This window comes from Dipodomys merriami, unplaced genomic scaffold (genome assembly GCF_024711535.1).
Source record: "Dipodomys merriami isolate MVZ:Mamm:240054 unplaced genomic scaffold, mDipMer1.0.p SCAF_12, whole genome shotgun sequence".
In the NCBI taxonomy this organism is placed as follows: Eukaryota; Metazoa; Chordata; class Mammalia; order Rodentia; family Heteromyidae; genus Dipodomys; species Dipodomys merriami.
Window position 1 is genome coordinate 34,204,591 of NW_027202493.1, and position 24,970 is coordinate 34,229,560.

The 24,970-nt window shown below is 34.5% G+C and overlaps 1 protein-coding gene across 2 annotated transcripts in view; it reads right to left on the minus strand.

Moving 5' to 3' along the window:
* Tll1 (tolloid like 1) overlaps window positions 1–24,970 on the minus strand; it is a 147,455-nt gene that overhangs the window by 65,149 nt on the left and 57,336 nt on the right. For both annotated transcript variants that reach the window (XM_070016520.1, XM_070016521.1), the window contains exons 2-3: window positions 4,167–4,277; window positions 264–344 (exon numbers count right to left, since the gene is read on the minus strand). In XM_070016520.1, coding sequence (XP_069872621.1) covers window positions 264–344; window positions 4,167–4,277 — 192 coding nt within the window. The remainder of the gene's footprint in view (window positions 1–263; window positions 345–4,166; window positions 4,278–24,970) is intronic.

Below are 24,970 nucleotides of genomic sequence, written 5' to 3' on the forward strand. Positions count from 1 at the left end.
AGGTAGATAGACAGACAGACACACAGATAGGTAATAAATGATAGATAACATAGATGAAAATGTAGATGTAGATTTAATATATGCATACATGTATGTATAGAGAGAGATGTGGTTAATAAAAATGAATAAGGGACTCTTAGCTAGCATATATCCTTTAACACTTCACATCACAAAAGTACTCTGGTTTAAATAAACCGAACTTGTATGAGTATGATATCCATTGCACACCAAGTTAAGAATATGAGCGTTAAAGATGGATATACCAGAGCCAATTCTTCTTATCCTGTCTATAAGTTGATAGAGACCCCCTCGTTTCTTTGACATACCATGGTCTCCAAGCCCACCTGGAAAAAGAAAAGAACATAGTTCAGTTGAACTCGTGTACTGTAAAACTCTTGCAATAATAAAAACATCACATTGATGAACAATAAGAATAAATGACACTGATTTTCTACGGCCATCTGATTTTTGTGGTCTCAAAGTGTTAGCGTCACGACGCTCTAGGAACTCTGCAGAGGTTAAAAGTTCTACACCCTCAAATGCTGGCAACTGAACATAAGGAGGTGGGAGAAATGCACAAAGAAACCTCAATTACTTTATTTGGACATCTTAGTAATTGAGTCATCTATGGATAATTTGAGACATTTTTCTTCCCTGTGCCCTTGACACCACATACTGCTATGCCGAATGACAGCACAGTTGTTCTGCCCTGTTGACTGCCTTCCAGCTATTTCCCCTATGCAAACAGAATTTTCAGATGCCACAGCAGTCATGGAAATGCAAACGCTGGAAGAAAGAGCTTGTAGCACAAGTTCTACTCCAAAGCTTGGATATACTTTGAGAATGTAAAAATTAATAATAATAAAATAATGAATCAGAACACATTCAAGTAAATTTTGAAAATTAGCTTTTCTAAATGGTAAGAATCTAGTAACATAGAATGAGGGGGAAAGTCAAAGGTGAGGATCTAAATGAATGGTCCGTGACAAAACATTCTCCTACAATAGAAATTTCTGAGTATGTATAGAACAGAAGCGAGGAGTACAAACATATCTTTTTCAGTTTTAAGAACCAAGATGAGAAAGGCTAGGTTCTGACAAATTAGGAACCAGAGAATTCGGCACTAGTCCAAATCCCTTCATATCCACAATTTTCATAAAAGGCTGTCCAAAGGTTATTTTCCTTCTTCTTAAATTTTAATAGAAAAGTAAGAAAGAAGCATCACTAAAAAAAAAAAAAAAAGGAAAGGAAAAAAGAAATCATGCAATGGAACTAATGCAGAAGCATTTGTACATCGAAAAGTGTTTATATGTGCTTTGGGTTAAAAATTTTTTAAATAGAAGCAGAAATCCCTAAGACGATAAAACTATTCTCGGATTTTGAACTATTCCCTTCCACTATCAATTTTGCCTTTGAAATTAATACTAAAACACCTAGGTAGAAGCTAAAAACAGACAATAAAATCTACTTCCACAGATGCCACCCAAAGGAAAACTCCAAAGTCCTTATAAGGCAACTAAGAGTGTTTGTTCACTGACAAATAATAGTCTAATTATTTGCATTACACAGTCACATTTTTGCTGTGCATCTTGAGGAAAAGCTTTCAGACTTTTTTCCATCCAACATTTTAGAAAGATGAGGTCATACTTAAATGTGTGCATTCCTAAAATGCTACTAGAAACCTTGTTAAACTAGGCATCTATGTGTTTGAAATGACCATTTGTGGTGACTGGCTATCTTTGACAGGTCTGAAACATATAGGAATAGAGTTATAAAGGGAATTTATTATGAGGAAATAGATGTATCATTGTGTAAGAATCAGATTATTACAAGGATAGGATGAACTACAGAATTAACAAATCAGTGTTTCAAGGCTATTAAAACAGTGTTGGGAGTAACTTTTTTGAACATTTAATAAGTTTCATGCCAATTTAAATAGAATGCGACATTGGTAGTTTAGTGAAATAGGAAAAAAGAAAAAGTGTGGTCTGTCACATGTTCTAAAACAATGAAAATAGACATGTTAATAAAGATTTATAGAAAAACTATAAATTTTGAAAATAATGAAAAACACAGCATACATGAATGAACAGAAAGAAATGAAGCAGTTAGAAAAAATACAGAGCTTACATTTGTAAATTTTAGGAAATTTACCGGAATTGTGCAAATTACCACTGAATTTTCACATGTGTATTCCTGTCATATATGCATTTCAAATAATGTTTTCTTATTAAGAGTATAATCTGACATATTTTATATGTTTAAAATCAAGTTACTTTTCTTCCAGTTCTATTCTCAGAGGGCTTAAGTTTAAATGAAACTTAAAATTTTAATAGAGTTTTAATAAACCTCAAATGACTGAAAATTAAGACTCCAATGTGAGGTGAGGGAAAAGTGAAAGAAATGTCCTAAAAAACATGAAAGCTAATGAAAAGTTGAACAGAAGCCGGCAATGCTACGTCCAATGAATCTAGGATTTTTCTGAGTATGATCATCCCTTCATCATCCAAAACAAAGGCTTCCACAGCAGCATGAAGTGGGAAGCAGCAACTAGAAAGGGAATGCCAATGAATACCTCCAAGACATGTGCTACGCGTCCACTGTAAAACAAGATGTGCCCTTGCAATGATTCATTTCTCAGATGTATATAAAGGACACATTATTTTTGACCAGTACATGTTCTTGTTTCGAGTAATTTTCTCAGCTGGAATAAAGTCTTTGTTCTTAGAGAGTTTTCACTAATCTACCAGTGCTAAAGTGTTTAAAGAAGGAATGAGGAGAGTCTGCAGTCAATGCCTAGTGCCGAAATTAATCAATAAACAGCATTTTGGTATTGTATACTTTATATAAACATATTATATATATATATCCTTCAATTAATGTCAAAATGTTGTTTTGTAAATACCTCAAAGAAAATATGATAAACTGCTAACAACTATGGAATCTAAGAGGACAATGCACTGGTGTTTCTTAAGTCATCTTAATTTCTCCATTCGTAGTAACAAAAATGTTGTAATAAACATAAATGGAAACAAACATAAATGGAAACACTGATTCACAGTAATCCTTACATCTAATATATACTGTCTCTTAGATACTACAAAGAAACTATATATTTAATTTTCATGAAATAGAAGAAGAAAATCCGAACTGCACTGAGAATGCAATGAGATCAAAAGGCATAGCCTCAATTAAATATTCTAATCAGGGGGCTGGGAAGGTGGCTCAGTGGTAGAGCGCTTGCCTCGCATGCATGAGGCCCTGGGTTTGATTCCCCAGCACCACATAAGCAAAAAGAAAAAAGCCGGAAGTGGTGCTGTGTCTCAAGTGGTAGAGCGCTAGCCTTGAGTTGAAGAGCTAAAGGACAGTACCCAGGCCCAGAGTTCAGGCCCCATGACCGGACCCCCCCAAAAAATAATAAAAATAAAAATAAAAAAATAAATATTCTATCAGAACTATGGGAAAAAGTGTTTTTCTTCTTTTAGCCTCCCATTTTTTTCTCCAGTATAGAATACAGAATACAAATCTCTCTAAGAAATTCTTTCATTTTAACTAAGATACTTTAAAGTGAGAACTGAAGAATTTCTAAAATACTTCAATTTTCACACACACAATCTAAACATGTTCAAAAAAACAAAAATAGAATTTGTCTTGTGGGGTTTTCCTAAAAGTTATAAAGATAGATCTGGATAGATACAAAAATATTGCTAAAGAAGTTTCCATATACTCTATGAATAATCCACATTTTTCAACTAACTATCCAAAGCAGAGATAAATAAATAAGGCTAGACTATGTGTCCTTTCTTAGAACTGAATTTTGGTTGTGATTCAGTCATTTCCCAGCTCTATGACAATAAGAACACTATATGACTACTCAATTTCATCTCCTCATATGCAAATTACAATCCAATTACTACTGAATTTCATTGCGTTGTTATAGAAAATTAGAAGGTTACTATGTGCAACGTACTTAACCTTACATAAACACCTCAGTGTGTCTGTTAAAATAATACAACAAAAACCATGCATGAAACCTAAACTGCTACATGTTCATTTCCATGCAAGCAATTAAAGTGGGACATTAATAATGATCCAAAGAATATATATGGCATTCCAAGAGTACATTCTCCACAATGAATATGAACAAGTCAGGTAATCAGCTGTACCTGTGGTATGTCCAGCTCTTCCGAAAGGGTTCTGTGTCAGATCAATCGTCCTATCTATTTGAAAGATATTTAAGTCTTCATCGTCTAAGGCAATATCACCCCAAAATACAGCTACAAGAGAAAAGTTGAATTGAAATATAAAATACTGCAGAAGTAGAATCAACACAACTAATCTAATTCAAAAAACATTGCTAATGTAATCTTAATGGGATATGGTGGCGGTTAATATCTATAAATACATAGCCTGTAGACATGTGTGCCTGCTGTTTTTATTTGATTTGGTTTCGTTTGGTTTTTCTTAAATTTTATTTTTGTGGGGATGGAGTAAATCATTTCTTTGAATAAGAAGGTTATTGATGATTTACGGGGGTGCTAAACAATGGGAAATTGGCGATCATGAGCTGCTCTGAAAAGATTGTAAAGGTCTACTAACTACCATACTGGTTATTTTCTATGGATGCCTATGGCCAAAGTGGTCGTCACAAACAGGTGGAAACAGTAATAACTAAATCCCATGCTGTGGTAATTTTATGGATCAAGGTACAACTAAGACAACAGAACATTGTTCTACTATAGCTACCCATTCTTTCACATATTTAGTGCATTTTATACATTTGTAACACATTTCTCAAAAGATGATATGGCCTTTGAGTCTCTATAGATGCAAACATAGTTACCAAACATAAAATGTAAGTCAACTTTTATTTAAACTAAAACCAGGTGCCAGGCCCTTGTATATTTGAGACAAATAAGACATGGTTTATGATTTCAGGAGCCTCAAAGCCATTTCCTTACAGCCTGGAAAACACTTTGACTCCAGTGTTTTATGATCCTTAATAAAGCAAAGCTCTATAGTCCCTTGTGAAATAATAGCGTTCATTTATAACGAGTATGCAAATTTCTCTTTTAAGGTCAGAAGTAAACATTAACATCACAAGGAAATAGCCTCCTTGGTGGAATCCAAACTAAACCAATTGGTCCTTCAGAGCTGCCAGACGTCACAGCCCAGTTACTCTAGGAAACACAACAAACTCAAGACAGAATATGGTCATTACAGCTCAGTGAAACTCTGACAAATGCCTCGAAACTCGGGGTATTTGTTTTCCTGCTACACATTTATATGTTTTCTTCTTTTTCATTTAACCTCAGAGTTTCTCCTGTAAAATGTAAAAATAAAGGTGGAAAATAAATTAAAATTTACAAAGTCAAAATTATCCACTCTTTAATCACTGTGTTTGCTTGGACTTGAATCTTAGTGAAAGTAAGCTTTAAAAGAACTAGAGTTCATACATTAGTTAAATGACAAAACTAAGTTTAACTAGTTAGTATAGTTAGTTAACTGATAACGTTTAAACGCCAATCCTAAAAGCTATGAAAAGTTTTGGGATTTGATCAAAAGTTCTTCATATAAATATAAAATAAGAAATTAATTAATTAGTTAATTTATCCATTTAAATTCTGTCACAACACTGCCAGTTGGTAAGAAGGAGTTAGATTTGTTTATAAATTTAGGCATGAAGATAGTAGAATTTAGTTCAAAGTAAGTTTTTCACTGCAACATGAAAAAGTCATTCTGCAAAACTAGCTACTCAAGGGACAGAGAGCTGAGGATCACAGTCTTTAAGTTTGAATGGCAGGCAGTCCATTACTCTTATCTCCTATAACACATACAGACACATACACACATATATACATACATGCATGCATGCATACATACATGCATGCATACATACATACATACATGCACACCCACACCCACACGTGCCAAAAGTAGAACTTTGATTCAGTGGTACACCACTAGCCTTGAGCAAAATAAAAACTAATAAATAGGATACTGCCCATGCCCTGAATTGTACCAAAATAACAGAAACCAAAACAAATCTGAATTTTCTTCTCAACCAACAATTCTGTCCTGTCACCAATAATTAGTTTACTGACAAATGTAATAAATGTAAGGAGATGCTCATTATTGTCTACTGTCACGGAAAGAAGCCTTGAAAATCATTTTACAAAAACATTTATAATGCCACCTAAGGGTTTGATGCCTCAAATTAAATCCATATTGTAAACTTGTAAACTTGAACCTGTGCACCAAACACAAATAATACCCCAAAGTCCCTGAAGCCACTCATCTCAAGAAAAACATGATCTACCTAATTTAAATATTTTGCGAGTTATGATATAATGTTGGTTGTCATTGGGATAAATTTAGTATTGGTTCAAGATCTTAAGGTAAATCCAACTGTGCTACTTTTCAACGCAGCCATCATGTGTGTTCCCTGCCAATAGTTGTGGACACTGCCTGCTAGACACTCTGCCTCTGGTCTTCTTCCTGTGAAGCACTGGGGACAACCAGAGACTGGAACACTGCTTCTGAACTTCACTCTGCCTAAGACCCAGCAGATCTTCGAGTTAGAGTGTCTAGAGAAGAACCTCTGGTCCTTACATTTTAACAAATGATTCTCATTGTTATTATCTTTGTAATCATTTTTCATCCTTACATAATTGTGCAAAGGAACTGCCATTTAACAACTCAGTTTATATAGAAGTAAACTTTTCCAACTAGAATGAAACTTTGTTCTTGGGTGATTAACCTGAAAACAGAGGCACACCAGCAGTCAAACTGCAGGTTTTGCCAACCCTATAGTCTATCTGATAAAGTAAGTATCTGTAAAATAGAGTTCAAATGTGTTGGAGATTTCATTTTCTTGTGATGGTATTTCATATGCATGAGGACCCATGTACCAGTGGATTACATCAAACCCAGGCCAGCAAGCATGAGTCCTTTTACAAAAGCAAAACACTTTTTCTTTAGCAACTAAAAAAAAAAAAATCCCCCGGCTGGAGAAATGATGGCTTGTTAGAAAGGAGACAAAACCATTCCTGAGGATATAACTCATTTTATTCATTTTTTCTAAACTAATAACTTCAAAATCATTTGGCATTTCTGAAAACTTCATATATTGCTCCTGGGAATAAACAGAATAGCAAAGAACTTCTTTAAAAGTAAAGCAATAGGTTGAGATGAAATGGTTCATCCATGTGTAGACCTGAGGCCCACGCATCTTCTTTAAGGCTTGATTTTATCAAAAGAAAAGAATAAACATTTTAGAAATTTCTTCTTTGTATATAATTTTTATTGTAAAGATGCTGTACACAGAGGGGTTATAGTTACATTTCCTATCGTGCATGATGACCTCCTCCTTTGTTTTTCCCCTACCAGCCCTTCCCTTCCCACCTTCCCAACTCCTCCCTCCCCCTCCCCCAAAGTTGTAAAGTTTGTTTTCAACATAGTGTCTTGTACACCTCATTGTTACAATGGGTCAACCTATACCCTTATTTCATCCTTTTGTTATTTCTCTTTCCCTCCCCAAATTAGAAAAATGTATATACAAGCTTCAGAGCACCGGAATCAAATACAGTGAAAACAGGGCTTATAATATAGGGGAAGAACATGCAACAGAAACAAAAAAATCAAATGGTACATTATAAATACATTAAAAACTACATCAATGAAGATAAAACCACTTGTGTCTCTATCTTGGGGTTCATTTCGCTTAGCATCATCTTATGACCTTAAAATTTTCAATATCCTCCATAGTTCATTTTATTAGTGTGTACTAATGTGCACAAACGAAGTGCAATATCACAATTCCACACATGCACATCATGTATTTAAACCCAATTTAAACCCAATTCGGTCCTCCTATTTTTCTTGTTTATCCTCCCCTTCACCCATTTTTAAAACAAATTATAGCAAGAGTTTTTTAATTCTGTTTTCATATGTGCCTATAAACTTCCCCAATCATATTCATCTTCCTTCAGCTTCTCCTTTTGGTCTCTCCCTTATGTTTGGTTCCATCCCAAAATAGCCATTGATAATATTTTCATTAAGATTTAGATTCCACCTATAAGAGAAAACTTGTGATATTGGTCTTTCTCCATCTGGCTATTTAATTTAACATGATGATGTCTAGTCCCATCTGTTTTCCTGTAAATGAAAGACAGATGGACTATAGACCACCAAAAAAAATTCTTAAGTCTCATAAACAGTTTTGGAAAAGGGGAAAGATTCCAAATCAACATGCAAAAACTCTTCTATCTCTTGATAATGAACCTGCTGAGAAAAAAAAATCAAAAAGATAATCCTATTCACAAGTGCCTCAAAAAATTAAATACTTAAGAATAAACTTAACTAAGAAGGTGCTTTTTACATAAAACCTCTAAAACCCTAACAAAAGAAATCAGACATAAGAGATTGGAAAGACCTCCTGTATTCATGGGTCAGCCGAAACAAACAACAGTATGAAAATGTCCACGTCATTACAGGCAATCTACGGATTCAATACAACCTCCATCAAAGTTCAAAGATATTTTTTACTTAAATAGGAAAATAAATACTAAAATTCTCTTGTAAGCCAAAAAGACCCTGAATAGCCAAACCAATCTTGAGCAAAAAGAATAATGCTAGAGGCATCACAACACCTGACTTTAAATTATGCTTCAGAACTATGGTAACAAAACCAACACGGTACTCACACTGAAACTAACAAGTTAGACTAGAATATCCAGAAATAATAGGTACCCCATCTAGTTATCACACAGTTTAAAATACATAGTTTATATTACATACATCTGAAGGTTTTACTGATTCATCTCTACTGGAACTTAAGTATCCCATTTCTCTATGCTTAAATATTTTATTTATGCATTGGTGTAGCAAGCAAAGGAGGCAATTTGTATTTAATACATACTTAAAAGCCTACATTATTATGAAATGTTTGCTGTATCAGTTCTAAAAATATATGAAAATTTAGAATTCTTCTTTTTCTATCTATCTGGTACTTGCTATTTATTTTTCATACACACACACCCAAAAAAAACACACAAAAAAGAGGAAAATGGTTTGTTTATAAAGCAGTTATCATTTACTTGCCTGTTTAACACAGTGGTCTGAGATTAGTGACATTTAAATTAAAGCAATATGGTAAATGGTTATATAGACTGGACTAAAATCAACCCTCAAGAGCAATTGTAATGGTTATTATCTACTTGGAATTTATTTAGATTCATATGTTCAAAAGGAGAGTTGGGAGTCAAGACTAACCAGTAGGCCAAAATTAAAGGTCAGAAAGAATAATTTTAAAACTACACAGAAACCCACAAGTTTTGTTTTTTTCTCTTAAAGGTCAATTACCCTCAATGTACTAAAAAAAATTTAAAGAGCAAGAGAACAAGAGTACTTTTTCTGATACATATTATAAATGTGCTTTATAAAATAACATACTGAGAACAAGTAATCACTAAAACATTCTTCATTCTATCTCTCCATTCTCAGTGTTTACTTAGCTCCTCCCTGAAGTGGGGGCCCAGGGATTAGTTGTAAAGAGACTTCAACTGTGTGATTTCTAAAAATAAAACAGAAACTATATGCAAGCCTATTTATGGGTAAATAAACACTGATGCCACTTAATTTTCTGGGAAGAGGTTCATAGTAGATTGTCAAAAACAGTGACACACAGGACACAGAACCTTTCAGTCCATAGGCTGGGTGGGATTGATATTTGCAAATTACTGCCCTCAAGAGAATCAATATGTTTACTTGAATTAACACTAAAATATTTTAGAGGTGGTTGCTACTTGAGAGACAGGAAAACAGACTCTTCAAGCATGAACTACTGAGAGCATTCCCAGAATCCTCTTTTTCCCTATGGCCTACTTGGGTGCCTCATGGTACTTCCATGTTTCAATGCTAACATACAAGATTTCATGAATAGCGCTCAGTCAATTTCAGGTTGATAATAGTCCTAATTCTAAGTCTTTCCATTTCCTTATGAATGGTACAATATCATTCTGTCTAGTGGATGAGTACAATTCCACTGTGTATGTATGCCACATTTTCTTGATCCATTCTTCTATTGAGGGTCATCTGGGCTGAGTCTGTATCTTGGCTATGGTAAATAGTGCTGCAATGAACATGGTTGTGTTGGTGGCTTTACAATAGTGTTGTTTGTGTTCTATTGGATAAATGCCCAGGAGTAAAATTGCTGGGTTACAGGGTAGTTCTATATTTTGTTTTTTTTATCTGTTTAAATACCATTTATATTGATGATTTTTTAATTGTGAAAATACCATACAGAGGGGTTACAATTGCATGAGCAAGGTAATGAGTACATTTCTTATCAAGCATTGTTGCCTCCTCCTTTGTTTCCCCTTCCCATCCCTTCCCATCTCCCATTCCCGCCTTCCCCACCCTGCCCCCAACCCCCACACCCCCCGTGCCAAAGTTGTAAAGTTCATTTTCCACATAATGTCTTGTACATCTCATTGTTGCAATGGGTCCACCTGTATCCCTATTTAAGCAATTTGTTTTTTCCCTTCCCCTCCACAAATTATACCAACATCAAATACAGTGAAAACAGGAGTTATACCGTGGGGGGAGGGACATACAAAGCAACAAAGAAATCATCTTATAAATATGTTAGAAACAATTGCAAGAAAGAAAAAAACACTTGAGTCCTTATCTTAGGGTTCATTTCACCTAACAGCAACTTATCTGACCTTTTCTGCTTGTCTCAGACATAAACTAGTTATTGCAAATAAGGGAAACCATGCGACCTATGTTTCTTTGGGCCTGGCTTAAATGTGGTATTTATATTTAGTTTTTGGAGGAACTTCCTTATTGCTTTCCAGGGCAAACACAGACCAAGATGAATTATATTCATAAACTACTTTGTTAAATGGCAAAAGTATTCCAAACATATACTACAAAATTAAGAACAGTAATGGAAGGAATGGTGGAGAGAATGGTTGAGAATGCTGAAAGGGATGGCATTGATCAAGATGCACTGTATTTATAAACTTCCTTATTGAATGGCAATTCCTTTGTACAACTACTTAAACATAATAAAAATATTTTAAAATTTTTAAAAATGAAGTGAGTATTTTTAAATTTAAAGAACAGAATATACATTTTTCTGGGGTAAATGATATAATAAATAAGTCTTAAAGCAACTAGAAAGTAAAAAAGAAAGACAGGAAAGAAATAGGAAGGAAGAGAAAGAAAGAAAGACAAAGAAAGAAAGAGAGAGAGAAAGAAAGAGAGAGAAAGAAAAGAAGGAAGGAAAGAAAGAGAAAAGAAAGGAAAGAAAGAAGACAGGAAGTACTCTTATTCTTTAATCTTGTGTTCAAAGTGCTGATCATTTCCAACGTAATGTCTTGTGAGTATCATAGTCACAATGTGTTATCCTGTGTCCTTGTTTCAGAATTTCATTATTCCCCTTCCCTCCCCAAATTAGATAAATGTATATACAAGATGCAAGGTACCAAAATCAAATACAGTGACAACAGGGATATACCATACAAAACATACAAGAGGAACAAAAAAAAATCACATAGTACATTAAAAAAATAACCAAAAAAACCCTCTTGTGTCCATATCTTGTAGTAGTAGGAGACAAACAGAGGAGGGGGTAACAATGCTTGACAAGAAATGTACTCATTATCTTGCTGATGTAATGGTAACCCCTCTATACAGCATCTTTACAGGAAATTTTTTTAATTTTAATGCAAAAAAAGAAAGTGCTGGTCACAATAGATAATACAGGTTTTCACCCTTATTTCCTTTTAAATAAATTGTATATTTTAACTGCTCATAAAAACAAAATTGCACCTATTAAAGGTGTAATGTGACATTTTGATATACATGTATAGTGTAATGTTTAAATCAAGCTAAACATACTTTCTCAACCATTTATCATGCCCTGATGTAAACTTTCAAAACCCTTTTAACATTTTGAAATGTATAATACATTATGATTTATCAAATAAAGAGCTCTTCAATATATAATTTTGGTTAAAAATACAAAAATAAATGGAAATACAACATTGATTTGTATATACGTTGCACATAACAAAAATGAGGCTTTAAAACCAAAACATTGTATGCTTCACTATTGCCAAGAATGAGTATTTTGAAACTCTTCAATTGAGAGTGGATTATTGCTATAAACTTCATGAAACAATTCAAAGGGACCTGGGTTTCCTTTTTATTTGTATTATTAAGAGTTCTGGGAAATGTGTCGCTGTTCTCGTTCTCTAAAACACTCAAGCTCAGGAGGTAAATGGCCAAGGAAGAACATTAAAGCTTGGGATTTATGAGATTTGGAGAGAGAACTCAGAGGTTCAACCACAGCCAAGAGTACTTGGTCATTACACTTTCTCCATATTCTTCTTAAACTTCAGCGTTTATTAATCCTGGACTTAGGGAGAGAAAACAAGGTCATGAAAAGTCTGACAAGATCACTTGGACTTACAATGAAAGCATAATGAAAATTTCTGCACACAAGGGCAAGAGTAGATTCTCAAAAGTCAACTATTTTTAAATGATTGGCAACCACTAAGCAAACTGCCAAAGAAAAATAAGATTTGGCCAAAGTTCTAGTATATACATTTGAGAGACGATGTTACATCAATCAAAAGAGGGGAAAAAATCCTGTTGACATTTCATATGCACAGAATAAGTATTCCAAACTATGACACATATCAAAGTTAATACAAATTCCAAGTTGAAGGAATAATTATCTAAAGTTGTAAAAATCTCTTGATGCAGGATAAAAATTACTAAAAATGTATTTTCTGCCTACTCTAAAAAATACTCTTAAAGTTTTTTATGTTCTATCCAGCTTTCTTAAATTTCTAATAAAATAATGAATCCAATTCTAGAGTTGTTCTAAAAAAACATTTTGTATAATGTTCTTTTTTCTTCTTTCTTTTCTTTTTTTAAAGGATATTTAGTTATTTTTCAGATAGGGTCTCACATGTTTTGCCCAGGGCTGGATTCAGATTAGACTGCAATCGTTATGAGTAGCTTGTGTAATACTATATTTTCAAATACTCTTATGCTGAAATCACATAAGAAAAGCTACTCTAGATTATTATGAAAAAGCAACTAAATTTACTCCAACTTTAGCATTCCCTGTGAACAACACAGAACTCCTCCACCAGTTAAATATTATTTGATCAATTATTAATCAGAACTCCACTAGTTAAATGATATTATTTGATTAATTACTAATCAGAAAATAAGCTATAAATGCCATAAAAAGTCAGATGTCTGATCTGAAATAAAAACCAAGTATATACATACACAGATGCATAATGTGAGTGAGGATTGTATCTGGAGATATTTAACACTAAAGTAATTTTTCACAGTATCTGTTAGTTTAAAGATGAATCCACGTTCGTCTGCTCTTTCTCAACATGGAACACAGTTGTCTTTTTTTAGTTTCCTCTTTCTATTTTAGCATCATCTTACTTTATGGACATGATTAAATGCTAAAATTTCAAATAAACATCTTTCTTTTTAACTCAGAACATCAACTTTTTCCCATAACAAAAGACCCATTGAAATATCATATCAATCTGCATTTATAGTCCACAATGCCTGTGGACAGGATTTCTCAGGACATTTTTTAAATATCACCCATACCACAAATATTCATTTGGAACTCTTTGTCTCAAAAGAGAAAACACTGACAGAAAAAATTCTTTGATCAAGAAACATAAAAATAAATATTGAAACTTTTTGTGTGTATGGCCTAATATTTTCTCACACAAGCTTTAAAAAAATAAATCATCTGTAGTTCACAAGTTTTTAGAAACCTACCATTCTTACACTGCTCACACACTGAATACATAAGCAGCCACTAGTGAGATTTGGTTTATTTATGTTTCCCACATTACCCATCTTCTAAGGACCAAAAAGAACACTTGTTTTGTTTTGTTTTTCTTCCCTTGAGCTGTAATCGTTTACATTTGTACGGAGTGTAGGAGTCAACTCTGATACATCTTTGTTAATTAAGCTTATTTATTTTCTAAATATTGACACAAGCTCTTGGAGCAAATCTTAATCTCTTTTCCATGAAGTAAGACTTGCATGTAGAATTATTATTTTATTTATTTTAGCTTTGTTTTGCCCACTGACCAGTCACTTCTTCAACAAAGAGAAGATTCTTATTTCTCACTATTCCTCATTTTCATTTTGCTTCGTTTTTATGATAAGTTGAGCGAAATGGCTACATTCCAACCTTTCTGGTTATTATTATCTTGTAAAAGATTTCCTCTGGGCACAAGTTAAAGGCTAGAATTTTTTCCTTTGGTTTCTATCTCCCACTGAACAGCCACAAAACAGCATGTGCTCAGTGAAATAAACTTTGTAAAATTTTAAATCTCATTGACATGGTGAAAACTTGACTTCACGTACTGATTTCTACTTTTTCTCTTTGTAGTGTTGGCTACTTTACATAATTCAGTGAATAACTGCAGAGAATTTAATTCATACCAAAACAAGCCAAAAGTCCTAAGGTTGATATTATTTTCAAAGTTTCAACATCTTTAAACATTCCATAAAATGTAGGCAACTTATACTACTATTAAATGTGTAGTATAATAAATATGTATGGTAATTTTAAGAATACTTAAGATTAAGATTCTTGCCTACGTTATACCCTTTGAGACTTGGAATGCATTAGGGGGATTGTTAATACTGCGAAATTGCTAATAGACTTTACTTTAAAAAATACACTTACAGCTACAATTCACAGGATATAGTGTTATCACAGGGTCACCCAGCTCTTCATTGGAGCCATCATCTGTTGTTTCCATCTGAGGTCAATATGGTGATTCACCTAACCACAGCAGTCCTCTAAGGAAACAGAGAAAGAGATGGCTGCTTCTTTCCCAGAGATAGAGAGACAAGCACCTACACTGACCCATGAGGATAATATACACCCTTGAAAAATGGAAATGAGGCACAGAAGGAACATCTACAAAAGGCAAATGGGAGTCCTCCATGGCTTATGCACTGGTAGAGACATAACCCCCTCTGACTCTACCTATCTTTTACATGTGCTTTTTCAAAGCTGATAAGTAAGCCACTAGTGTACTCAGGATGATAAAAGAAAAATATATGAGTGCTACAATCCGAATATAAGCATCCACACTAAGAAAATCAAATCTTCATAAATTCCAGCAATCATCATCCTGAATGTCCCATGTTTTAATTTGAATAGTTAGAACTGGAATAGTAAATCTTAACTTGAAGATACTAATTAGAAATTTGGCCCAGCCCTACAGTATGTCTGATTAATTAATGTTAAATGCACACTTTGACTCAAAGCTTATGTGTAACTATTTGGACTTGAGATAGAGCTGTAATTTTCCTTTTAAACAATTTTCAACAAAACTTATTTTAAAATCTTTTTATAATAATTTGAAAACAGACCAAAATATATCTGAAGACTTACATTCTCTTTTTGGTATACTATGCCAAACATACCAAATAATCACTGTCTTCTTTGGAATTAGTGCCATCATTTATAGCAATATTAATTTAACTGAAAAATAATCTCCTTTTGAATAAAACTGGACAAGAACAAAAACATACAGATAATGAAGGAGTGTATCATCTGTTCCTATAAATTTTTGAGTTCAAGATAATTACATCGTACTATTTATTATATTATATAAGTATATTTTTGAGTTAAAGATAATTATAAATTATATTACTCTTTTAGTTACATGATTTTAGAAATACAGTATGCTAGCAATTAGGCCAGAAATTATAAAAGGCTCATTAGGATCAATTCATTTCAATAATTTATTTATTATTCCTTTCAAAAATTAATTTATCTGTAATTCTATGGGGGGATTGGAAAGTTAATAAAATGAACACTTACTCTAAAAAAGAAATAAAAATAAGGAATTCACATGAAATGAATAAGACATTTTTAAATGCTTAAATTCCATTTTTATCATTTCCAAATTTTGGGACATTTCATTATGGTTTGTTGAAATTATATTTTGTATCTTACATTGTCTTAGGTACCTGGAATTCAACACTACATAATATAATCCCTTATGTTTGGAAATTATCACTTAGTATATAGGGCAGGCTCTTGTAACAGCCATTCAAAGTCAATGGTAAATGAACTATTTAGCCTCCTATTTATCATTCAAGAAGTCATAGCACGTTCAGGCTCTTTAAGGCTACCTTGAATTGTGAGAAATATTAAAAGTAGACTTCACTACCAGAATTAGTCACATTGCCTCAGCAATGGCTCATGGGGTATCTGGTTTTGCCAGTTTTATACCTTTGGCCCTAATTATACTTAATCCTGAGTATCTCTGAGTGACAGCTCATCACTACAATTGGCCTGGATTACACTTCAATCACATCTTTTTTTCTCTAAGGCTATGGCTATACCAGTCAGTGACTTGCTACTTCACAAGCAACCATTAAATAAATTCAAGAAGAATATAGATAGGATAGAGGGGTATTTCTAGGGAGACAAATGAAAAGTAGGATCTACTTTTGATGACTTGATTCAAATTAAGGTTTGGCTTTAACCTTAACAAATCTGAAACTCCCATTTTGTCAGGGTCCCACAATCAACAACACTTGGAAAACCCAGACAGCCCTGAGAAAACTCCTAAGATACCATAATCATGAAAATCAAAATCCTACTTCATAAGAAGAAATATAATTGTAAAGGGAATAGTCAGGATAGCTGAGCAACATACATCAATATAGATAAATACATATGATGAAAAACAATACTCAGAAAAATGTCAGTTGAGCAGCAAAATAGAGCAATTTAGTTTACTTACAGGATTCTTGTGTTTAATGCCATCAGTCCATTAGATCTTTGGGACAGTAATTTTGTACGTGGACAGATTTGAATAGGCATCTTCAGAATTTGCCTTTGGGACTATTTTTCTCTTTGCTTTCAAGTCTGTTCTATCCTCTCCAATTAACATATCTTTTCATCATTTATATTAACAGTTTCAGTCAAGGAGATGGCCTTCCCTCTGTAGAAATCACAATATATTTTGGCTCTACAGAAAATCATACCATCTTGCTTTGCAAAACTCTGGAATAAACTGGCAGACAATTTCCTTTCTAGTCTAAAAATACAATTTTTCATAAATAACTGGTAGACTTTGCTTACTAATATGTCTAGGCATGCTAGTATAATTATATTAAAGGGAAGATTTTCCCCCCATACAATAGTCTAGGTGTTCACTGCCTCCACAGCCTCTATAAATATGGAAAGGGATGGGTGAATATCACTACTATTGGAGTCTTTTCTTTGGTATTTTTTATGATATGCTTTGATGAGCTGTGCAGATCCAACCTCAAGATGGAGAAATCGATTCACATACTGAAAGACTGTTCACTCTAAGTCTTCAATTGTCAACTACCTTGGCTAATTGCTGCTTCATCCATAATCACTGTTTATAGCCAACATTCAATGAATGATCAGGGTGTAGAGGGTACACTATTTCCTTCCATTCAACTTAAGACATCTAAGCATCAGAGCTCTGAATCTAATCTTTACCAAGACTATATTGTAGCCCAACATGTTGCATAGTCCTGTTACTTCCTCTTGCCTTTCATAAATGGAGACCAAAAAATTCTTCCTAGTAGTCCCCTCAGATGCTAACCTCCATCCTCTGCCATTTGACCATTGCTACCAACACTGGTACCAACTGAAACTTCATCACAGCCCATAGGTGAAACACAAATCAGCTATGAGATACAATAACAATACAATCACTAAATATTTCTCCAGTAGTAATGGTAGATTCTAAAAGGAAACATCAGTGTTATTTACCAGGTATTTGTGCAATATTGGGGAAATAAGAATTCTAAGTACACTAAATGAGCAGCTAATGCCAATTATGGATGCATGTTTGAAATTAACAAGACTGGCAGCAACTAATCAATAATGCAGACTATAAGTGAAAGGTAGGAAGTCTTCTCAGTAGCACATAAAAAATCCTTATTTTCTCCAACTTAATGACAGAAAACTAAAAATGACATCTAGGATTTAAGCCTAAGCAACTACAAAGCACCAAGGAAAATGAACTTGCCAATCTCAGTGGGCAAGCTATATAATTCAGTGTCCTACTTGGAAATAATGCAACCATAATACATGAGATAAAGAACTATAGGTGGATATATATTGTAATATTTAATCTTGACTGTCAATATTAAATTGTCAAGATTGATTCAATTGAACTCGCGTTGTTTCAGTGAGAGCATTTCCAAGGGGGATTTACCTAAGTGGGAAAGAAGTACCAGGAATTTGGGGAGCACCATCCTATAATCTGAGACTGGGGTAGAAAAAAAGGAGAAAAAGGACAAAGCCTACATGCAGAAATAATTTCCCCTCTTCTGCTTCCTGGTCACCACAAGTGAGTAGCTCCCCCATATCCTACAGCTCCTACTACCATAGACCACAACCTCTGAAACTGTGAATCCAAATAAATTGTGAGTCCTGAACTTGTTTGTGTCAGGTATTTTGTCAAAATGAGGTCATGAAAACTTCTTGGAACTAACCTGATTATATGGTTTGGTTCAGAAGCTTTTGGAATCCATTTGTGAGGGAAATTTTAAAAGGCTTGTGGATACAGGGTAAGGAAGTAGTACTAGAATGCTGTAAGCAGAGACAATAGGCAATTCTGGTGGGAGCTCAGAAGGTTAGAAGGCAATAAGGAATGCAGACACCAGAGGGTAACACAGCTCTGTTGGAGATTTGATGAGGGCCATGCATGTTACATTCTGGTAAGGAGCTTGTCTTCCTTTGTCCATATCCTGAGATCTTGCAGGAGGCTGAGTTTTAAATGGTGAACTAATCTGGTGGAGAAGTTTCAAAGCAGACCAGGCATCCAGCCTGTGGTAGAGCTATTGATGGCTGTTCTCAGGCAAGCATGCAGTGAAAATTGCTAGCAAAAAGCAGAACAGAGGGTTTCAAACACTTGTGTTGTATCGAGAAAAGAAGAAGATGGGTATGGAGAAAAGAAAAGAAGATGGGTATGTAAGTTGGAACCAGGGGGAAAATGGCTGCTGAAGAGATAAAGATCATTAAAAGAAGTTAAGTATGTTGTCTGAAACAACAGGCGAAATACCATCACAGGAATCAGATCCCAGCAATCTCAGTCCCAAGGGTTTAAAAGACTATAAAGTGTCACTTGAAAGACTTTCCCTGGAGAAGAGAGATCATGGAACCCACTTGTACAGGACTACAACACAGGAAATTGTGTTCCCCAGATCCATCTCTGTGCCCAGTCCCTTATGCACTGTTTGGGTGCAGCTTCCACTGTTTGAAGAAGCCTGGTTACTGTTAGAGCTGGCCTCGGACCTTGGCATGAACTATATGATGCTAGATGCTCAGGTACCCACTCGATGAGAACAGTCTCATAACATGGAGAGGGCTCCAGGGGTCAAAGAGAAGCCTGGGTACCATCAATGTGTACCAGCTGGAAGGATGACCCTCAGCTGCAGTGGAGAGCACAAAAACTTAGAGATGACAGGGACATGAAACACCTGCTGAGCGAAGCTTCAAGCAGCCAGCAGAGCCAATCCTCAGGAGAGACCATAGGTAGGGGCTGGAAGGCCATGGGGCCAAACAGCTAAGATCTGTGTGTCCCACATACCAGTTATCTCACAGCTGGACATGGAGCTATGATTTAATGTTTGTCCTGCTGCTTTTCAGTCTTAACTTTGGTTCTAATCCCTCCTTTCCCCCCATTTCTACCTTTCAGAATGAGAATGCTTGCAATGAGCCCTTGTATCTTGGTGTTTAAAACTTGTATTTGATTTTACAAGACCCTTGAGTCTCAGAAAAGACATTGGAACAATTGAACAATGTTGGAAATATTAGGACTGGGAGGATGCTTAGTGACTGACAGGACACATTTATTAGGGGATGGATATGAGAATTTGGAGTGGGGCAAAGCAGGTGCATTATAGTTTAATGTTTGGTCGTCAAGTTAAGAAGGGGAAGAGTTATAATGCTATAATGCTAATCTTCATCTTCATTTTAACAAGCATACCTTTGGGTATGTTTGTAAGAGTGTTTCCAGAGAGGATTAACGAAAGGAGGGAAATTAGGTGGTCCTATCCCATAGGCTGGGAACCTGGGTAAAATAAAGGGACAAAGCAAAAAGCACGAGAGCCAGCACTTCCTCTGCTTTGGGTTGTCATGTTGAGAGTGCTGTGCCTCACCTCCCCACCACAACGGACTGAAACCTCTGTAGTTCCTCTCACAGATTGTTTAAGTATTTTGTCACCTCAATGGAAAAAAATCTAACTCATCACCTGAAAGTCCTGAATTTCCCTAAAGTTCTGAGTCTGAAGGCATCTATTCCATCCTGTTAAGGACAAATACTCTTCCCTTTTCTACTTCTTTGTTTATTATTTATTTACTGATCATTTATCTATTCGTTTAATTCATTCATTATTCAGTCATTTATTTTTATTTTTTGAGATTGGTTTCACGTTGCCAAAGTTAGCCTGGAAACCACAATTTACCTGTCTTCTTTGGCTTCCTGAGTGCTAAGATTATAGATGTGCACCACTTTAGCTAACAGGATAATTTAACCTGATCATGGGAAGTGAAGGACTCTATTTACCTTCAGATGATCTCCTGGGAGCATCACATGGTACTCCAGTGACCTATTATGATTATTAATGCAGCATCTATTGCCTGAGAAGGGCATGGGAAATAGTGGTTCCATTTGTACAGCAATGTGGGCATGGGTGAAACCACTAGGCAAGTCATTACACCAGCCAAGGAATGTTTAATACTGCTAGCCTACAAAAAGAGAGATTAGGGGGAAAAGTCCTTCATAACTTCAATTCTTTTCCCCCATGGTGGATATAGGTCACACTGAACACATTCCATTTTATATATTCCATACACTCTTCAAACTAGAATAGCCATGATGATTTCAATAAGGTTAATTATGTAAGAACATCGTATAGCTAAATTTCAATAGCTAAAATTTGAATAGGTAAAAAAGTAAGGTTAAAAAGCCTTGGAGTTCAGTCATCCAGGGTCACTAAAATGTCTATTTTGAATGAAAATGGTCTTATGCCTTCTATGGAAAAAATATTAAGTATGGAATATGGAAAGAAATATTCTGTAATATAGGTTCAATGTAATTTTAAGGTTAAATGTATTTTAATTATATCCTCATTGTCTTTAAGTAGCTGCAAAATGTGTTATCATTTAACTAATGAGTTTATAAATACAATGCACTGGATCACTATCACCCCTTTTATCATCCTCTTTCATCCCCTCCCCTCCCAACCCCTCCAAAAAGCTCAAAGAATTTAAGAATACTGTGTATGGCTATGTTTCAGTTAAATAATGAAGATTCCCATTGGATCATTTGGAAAATCACTCTAAATATATATTTTTTTGTTTGGGTGGCAGGGGTTTGGGTTTGTTTGGTTTTGTTTTTGATAGCTCAGAGCCTTGTACTTGCTAGAAGTGCTCTTCCATTTGAGCTATGCCCCCATTTAGAAATGAAGAATAAAGAAGGTTTCTTCAGAGAACAGTAATATTTAAATATTTGAATGATGTTACTTCTAAAAGATAGAATATCTATGCATGACAAAAATATATATGTTATCTGGTTAATAGTAAGCATTCGTAGGCAAATGTAAACACGAAGGAAGTTTCATTTTTTTATTCAAAAAGGTCATCTTCTATGTTATTGGAATATTCCTTAAAAGCTGAATGCTTATATCTTACAAAGTAATGAAACATTCTGACTCTCAGATTCTGTTGTCAATGCTAATAATTCCTTTACCATTAGTTGTAGAGAATGAAAATCTGTCTGTAAATGGCAAGTGCCTATAAAATCGTATATACAATGCCGCATAGAAATGAGATGGTAGTTTGACAGTAATAACTTCTTATAGGACCCGAAAAATAAGAACAAGTTCAAACAACATTCTTCAAAAAGATTAGTTATATTTTTCAACACTGCAATACAAAAAGGTCCATTGGAATATCGTGATTAATAATTGAGAGTTTGTGCTCTATTGCTTATTTTTATAGCATCAAGACTACCCTGAAAGGAGAGAATAGCAGAGCCTAAGTAATCCATGCTAGGTCATCTTTAAAAGAATAACAACAATACACACACACACACACACACACACACACACACACACACACACACACACACACACACACACAACTCACTTATGATATTCTCTGTGATCATAACTTGTATTAATTTCTAGAAACAAGAGGAAATTTCCAATATCCTTTTCTATTATAATTTGCTTTAGAGCTACAATTGATGATGTCGAGCCCACTTCAGTAGGTACAGCGTGCATGCAGCAGTTTTATAAAAATGTGTAAACATAAATGTTTACTTTGTTATACATTCCAATTTCACCAAATAAAAATAACACTTCTGGTACTTAGCATATTAGAGTTATGAACTCTCTAAATAAGAGTCCACCAAAACATGTGAAAATATATCTGTGTATGATAGACTGATTAAGCATTTCTTTATAATTAAAAACAGACACCTTGGGAGTGGCGGAAGATATCTGGCCAACAAATAAGACACAGATTTTAAAATTTAAACTGAATTCAGGTTTTCCTAGTTCCTTAATTTAATATTGGCAAGACGGAATTCCTAAGTTCAAAGGGAAAGGTTCATGGTTATCAGAAATCTCTCATAAAATATTGGAAATGAGTAAGAAACAAAAATAATAATATGAATTAAAGTACCCAGAGGTATAAACTAAAGGGAGAAGATAGTTTTCAAAATATGTTTTGAATTGTGCTCAACACAAAAAATCTCAATGTGAAATTTTATTTTGCCAAGCTCAAAATACTCCCAGGTTTGTGAAGACTTAACACAAGCACATTTATATCCTGGCTTTTCACCATCTAGGCAGCACTGAAATCAGCTTTCTAAAATCACAAAGGAATAATTCTTTAACCCAAAGTATCACAGTTCTTAAGATGAGGTCAATTATATTGCTATAATTACAAGAACGGAAAAACAACTCTGACTTTTAAGTTAAAAGATGAACAGTTCTAAGCCTTGGGAACTGAAATGATATTTTGGTAAAGAGTATTATGATTGAAATAATTTTCCTTAATGGAAACAGATAATACAAAACCCTTTATCTCCTCCCTTCTTAGATTACCAATGTACTATTGATTCCCATTTTTCTTAAGAAGAGAGCCACTACCTCCATATTCATTTTAATATTCATATATACAATATACTTTTACCTACCAAAATGGTTCCTTAGTGCAGACAGAATTAGGATTGAATTTGAAACTCACAACCTTTCTCTGTAGAATCTTGAGCAGTTAGTCTATGCTGCTGTGGAGGGAAGGGAAGGGAGCTGGTGGTAGTGAGCAATCAAGAGTGTGGTCTGCAAATTAGCAATGAGCCCAAGAAAAATGGACTCCAGCATCCTTAGACCTAGAAGCAGTTTGTTTAGTGTTACAACATCAGTCCTGTAGCTTTACCATGTGATGGTTATTTGTTGAGAAGTTCTGCATTGTGGGAGAAAAACACATGTGAAGATAATTTTAAATCTTTATTCTACCTACACAATTTCTAACCAGACAAGACAAGCTTTTTTCTCTGATATTTACCACTTAGAGAAAGGATGGGGAAATCACTTCTTGTGTTGGATAAGATCCGCCTACCCTTTTCATGGATAAGATAATAAAGAAACTTGTCAAAGTGTAAACGGAGCAGAATTCAGATCATTCTATCATTTTATCATTAAGTTAAACTTAAAAAACCAACTTAATGCTTACTAAATAAAGGATAATCCAACATAAATTCTACTTATTCTTTTTTAATATAAATTTTTATTGTAAAGATACTGTACAGAGGGATTACAGTTACATGAATAATGAGTACATTTAATGAGCATCATCTCCTCCTTTGTTTTTCCCTTACCATCCCATCCCTTCCCTCCACATTCTACTTTTTCTGGTTTTTTTGTTTTTGGGGTTGTTGTTGTTGTTGTTGTTTTGCCAATCGTGGAGCCTGAACTCTGGGTCTGGGCGCTGTCCCTCAGCTCTTCAGCTCAAGGCTAGGGCTCTACCACTTGAGCCACAGCGCCACTTTGGGCTTTTTTTTTCTGCTTATGTGGTGCTGAGGAATCGAACCCAGGGCCTCATGCATGCAAAGCAAGCACTCTACCACTGAGCCAACTTCCCAGTCCCTCTACTTATTCTTTAGACACATATTTACTTCTCAAAAATATCATACATAGTATGTTATCTAGATCATTGTTTATCGCTCTTCCCCCTATTTAGTGTGAGTCACCAAATACTATTGACTCTTTTCCCCTTACCCTTAGTACCTCTTCTGCCTCTTCCAAGGTTCCTTGCTGGCTCTCATCACCTGCTAGCTAGTCAGTGGCTTTCCTATTGGCCTCTGGCATGATCCTCTACCTGATTTATCTTTTGGGGAATACTCTTTTATTTACTTTAGGATTCAAAAGCTGTGCAGGGATAAAAAGAGTTCTAAATCTGACCACGGAGTAAATGGGTATGGTTAAAATTTTTTGTAAGCAATTATAATATGTAGAATTGTTTTAAAAAAATAAGTAAATATGATTTTATCAAAGATTATCCAAACACTTCCAAGAAGAAATGCATTATGTCTTTTTTGCAGTCTGCATATCATCCCAGGACAACCCATCTGTATTTAGACTTAGATTACTCTGATTCAGAGAAACAAAGTCATGGATAGAGTAAAAATCAAATTTTACAAAACTAAATAATTTGACAAGAGCAGCCATAGAACAATCCACATAATCTCACAGATTAAAAATGAGTGATTCAAATTCTTGAACTTATGCAAGGTAATTGCAATGGACAGATTTATTTATTTTTCTGATTGCACATTTAGTCTCTTTACTGTTCACACCACAAACCCCTGAAGGCAAAAATGAC